The following is a 4,677-nucleotide window of genomic DNA, read 5'->3' on the forward strand; positions in this document are numbered from 1 at the left end:
TTTTTTTTTATTTATAAAAAAAAAAAAAAAAAAAAAAAAATAAAAAAAAAAAAAAAAAAAAAAAAAAAAAAAAAAAAAAAATAAATTAAAAAAAAAAAAAAAAAAAAAAAAAAAAAAAAAAAATATATTTATTATTATCCCATGTGTGGAGAAATATTTTTCAAAAAAAAAAAAAAAATAAATAAATAAAGATAAAAATAAGAATAAAATAAACAAACTCATTTATATATAATTTTTTATTGTTAAACCTATAAATAGGTTACACATATAAAGATGTAAGAAACATATTTTTTATGTATTTACTTTTATGTAAAATATTTCCGTTTTAACGAAAATAAAATTGATAAATATATATATATATATATATATATATTTATTTATTTATATATCAATTTTATTTTCGTCTTATCCTTTATTATTTTAGTAACTTTTAATATATATGGATATATTGTTACTTCCATAATTATAGAAACGAATATGTTCTTTGGTTTGATAAAAAGATGATTATATTTATAATATGGTATTAGGATCACCATTTTATTATAATCATTGAAGATATTTTAAAATAAAAAAAAATATACGTTTATATCTATAAGATATATACACAAATATATATATATATATATATATATATATATTATATAAGTAGATAAATTAATTAAAAAATTTTCACAATTAAAAAAAAATAATAATAAAATAACATTCGGATTGCTAAGCATATATATATATATATATATATATATATATATATATATTTTATATTTATTTAATTAATTATAAAATAGTGAGGCCATTTTATTGTTATAATAATATAAGTAATAAATTGTATAAGCATACATATTACACACATATAATATATATATATATATATATATATATATTTTTTTTTTTTTTTTTTTTTTTTTTTGGTGGGTATATTTAATTTTGGAGAAATTTATGTAAATTAAAAAAATCCTTTAGCAACGTTCAAAAATTTTGTAGAGTTGATTCAGTGAAGTTAATTCTATTATATATCCATTACTTGAAAATGTGGTAGGTATTTTCATAATATTATTCAATTGTATCATAGGGAAAAAATATTTTTCAAAAACTAGATTAATATTTCTAGATACGGATAAATGTTTATTAATATCTACTACCGATTCATCTCCTAGAATATAATCAAAATTTTCTTCATCATAATGTTGATTATCATGATTTGAATTATTAATATGTTTATTACTTTTGTTTAACAACATTTGTATTTCTTTTTCTTTTTCTTTTATCATAAGAAGATCGTCTTGATATGTCCATTCTTTATCGTTCCATAAGGTAATTTTCGAATAAAAATTCGCTAGTAAATAACATATACCATTAATACAATTAATTTCTTTTGAATAATCAATTTGTGTTGCTAATCTTAAAAATAAGAAAGGTAGGAATTCTTGTCCTGGGAAATATTCTCCACAACAAGCGGGAAAAGTAACAATACAACCATCTTCTATAATTATTGAAAAATAATCTGAATACATTTCATTATATGTATAAAATATTTGTTCCAATTCATTACATACTTTTTCTATATTCTTATTCGCATAATTTGGATTTTCATAAAAACCAGAATAAGAATTATTAACAGCTACTAATAATAAATCATATAAAGGTATAGGTGGATCAAATTGAAAAGGTGGTATTTTACCTAATCTATTTAATATAGATTGATATGTAACTTCTTTTATAATAAGCGGCATTTTTATTAATAATAATTTTTCTTTATATTGTATTAAACTATGCATATTATCAACAGGTCCTACATATATGGAATTTTTTAAACATTCTGTTAATTCCTTTTTTTCTTTTTCTTCACAAATCATTTTTAATTTCTTTATACTAGATATCTGATCTGCTTCACATGGATATTTTCTATCATATATTTTGTTACTAATGTGCTTATCTATTTGGGTATTGTATAAAACACTATTAGGCCCTTTTAATTTTAACATTTCATATTCCTTTTCCTCTATTTTGTTATTATTATTATTATTATAATTCATATGAAGATTTGCCCTTATATTTGTCTGACCATAAGTTTTGTTGTACTCATCATTATGTTCATATAAATCAATCTGATTAGCATCACCATTATGATCACCATTACGATCACCAGGATATACCATATCAACACATTTGTTATTATCAAGCTCATCATCTATCATATTTTCTTTTTTTACAAAATAATTCGTCAAAGTTATTTGCTTGAAATCTGTTCTCACCCTCTTAGTGTCAATTTGCCTTTTTATTACATTCTTATTATCATGTAATGAATCTTGTTTCAATGTTGATAATTCTTTATCTTCTTTTTTTATTTGTAGCATGCTCGAATTAATATTTAGTTTTGTTTGTAAAAGTTTCTCTTCAGATATATTAAATGTTCTCATGTTATGAAAAGATTTTAAAAACTCCTGTATCTTTTTCCCTATCAACATGGATATTTCTTCTTGATATAAAAAATGTACTTCTTTTTTTGTAGGATGAACATTAATATCTACTATATCATATTTTAAACGTAAAGATAAATATATCCAAGGGTAATTCCCTTTAGCCAAAAAATTAGAATATTGATTTTCACAACTTTTTTTTATTATATTAGATTCTACTAAACGGTCATTTATAAAAAATATATAACATCCCTTCTTCCCATTATATGTAGGATTACTTATCAAGCCATAACATTTAAAAAATGTAGGAATGCTTTTTTCTTTTAAAAATATGGTGCTTAATTCTTTAGATATATTCCTACCATAAACCTTTTGAATAACACATCTTACGTTGTTTAGATGTTTTTCATAATTCTCATCTAGATATTTTTCTTCTTCCAAAATTTTCTTTTCTAATTCGTTATACATACATGACCATGAGTCTGAATTATCGGTGGGTTGTTTATCCGTATGGTTATTATCACACGGTAAATTATTACATGTTATATTATTATCATGTCGTAAATTATTACACGTTATATTATTATCATGCCGTAAATTATTACTTGTTATATTATTATCATGTGGTAAATTATTACATGTTATATCATTATCATGTGGTAAATTATTACATGTTATATCATTATCATGTGGTAAATTATTACATGTTATATCATTATCATGTGGTAAATTTCCATCGGTAGTATTGTTTTCATCAAACCGTTCCTTTCTCTTCTTCTTTATGATATATATACCTGCGTAACCTCCTATGCCCTTACCGACCTTTTGAGTATTCAAATCAACAGTATTACTTAACCATTTCTTACATGTAAAAGAAACGTTTGGATAGTGAATTGCATATTTTTGTAATACTTCTAAACATTTATTATATTCATCATTAGGATTCATAGTTTTTAATCTTGCTGGCATATTATAAAATAAATCATCAAATCTTATTATAGTACCATTTTTACCTGAACAAACGGTAGGTTCATTTTGAGTAGGTTTCCCATCTTTATAATTACAAGTAAAACAAAAAGGAGAATTTCTTTTTTTAGAAGTTATAGTTAAATAGGATACATGAGAAATAGATGCTAAAGCTTCACCTCTAAAACCAAAAGTTTTAATATTTCTTATATCTTTATGATTACTAATTTTACTAGTTGTAAATCTTTCACATACTATTCTTAAATCATCTTTATGTATACCATCCCCATCATCTATAATTTGTAATGATTTTAATCCTCCTTTATTTAAATGTATACTTATGGAACTAGAATTTGCATCTAGACTATTTTCTACTAGTTCTTTTAAAGCATTACATGGCCGAATTATAACTTCACCAGCAGCTATACGATTAATATCTTCTTCAGCTAGCTTAATTATTCTTCGATCTCCATTTGAATCATTCATACGTATATTATTATTATTATTATTATATTTATCTTTATCATTATCTTTATCTCTATCTTTATCATTATCTTTATCTCTATCTTTATCTTTATCTCTATCTTTATCTTTATCCTTCATATTAATATTTCCACAAATATTTATATCCTCATTAATCATTTTTTTTTCTTTTTTTTTTAAATAAGAACATAGGGGATACCATGAAATGGTAATAATATAATAATGCCTTTACATGCAATAATAGAGAAATAATAAAATAATATAATTCATAAAATATGCGGAATATATCATATGGTATATATATTTATGTACGAATAAATTTACGAATACATTTTTTGAGTATCCCAAATGTGTACAGTAAATTTTTTTTTTTTTTTTTTAATTTATAAAAAAAGGAGATTATAATGATTCAATCATAAAAAAAAAAAAAAAAATAAAAAATAAAAAATAAAAAATAAAAAATAAAAAATAAAAAATATATATATATATATATAATGTTTATAATTATATTTTTTTTTTTTTTTTTTTTTCATAAACCATTCTACGTAGATATATAATACAAGATAAATATTATAATGTTATATATATATATATAATTTGTTTTATTTATACAATAACATTATTATTTTAATTTTCTTTTTTATTTAATTTAATAAAGCGTAAATTTATTAATTTGACGTGATTTTATTTTTACCCATTTAAAATAGAGAGATTAACAAAAGAAGAAAAAAAAAAAAAAAAATAAAATAAAATAATAATAAAAAAAAAAAAAAAAAAAAAAAAAAAAAAAAAAAATTATATTAATAAATAA

General features: G+C 20.4%; 1 protein-coding gene across 1 annotated transcript; it reads right to left on the reverse strand.

The window, feature by feature from the left end:
- Window positions 1-956: 956 nt before the first annotated feature.
- PRSY57_1116200 (DNA mismatch repair protein MLH, putative) lies at window positions 957-4,025 on the reverse strand (the record flags this gene model as incomplete). Its single annotated transcript, XM_012908126.2, has 1 exon — window positions 957-4,025. One exon carries the CDS (start codon window positions 4,023-4,025, stop codon window positions 957-959), a length of 3,069 nt encoding a protein of 1,022 aa, XP_012763580.2.
- Window positions 4,026-4,677: the final 652 nt, after the last annotated feature.

The sequence above is a fragment of the Plasmodium reichenowi genome, chromosome 11, assembly GCF_001601855.1.
Source record: "Plasmodium reichenowi strain SY57 chromosome 11, whole genome shotgun sequence".
Classification (NCBI taxonomy): domain Eukaryota; phylum Apicomplexa; class Aconoidasida; order Haemosporida; family Plasmodiidae; genus Plasmodium; species Plasmodium reichenowi.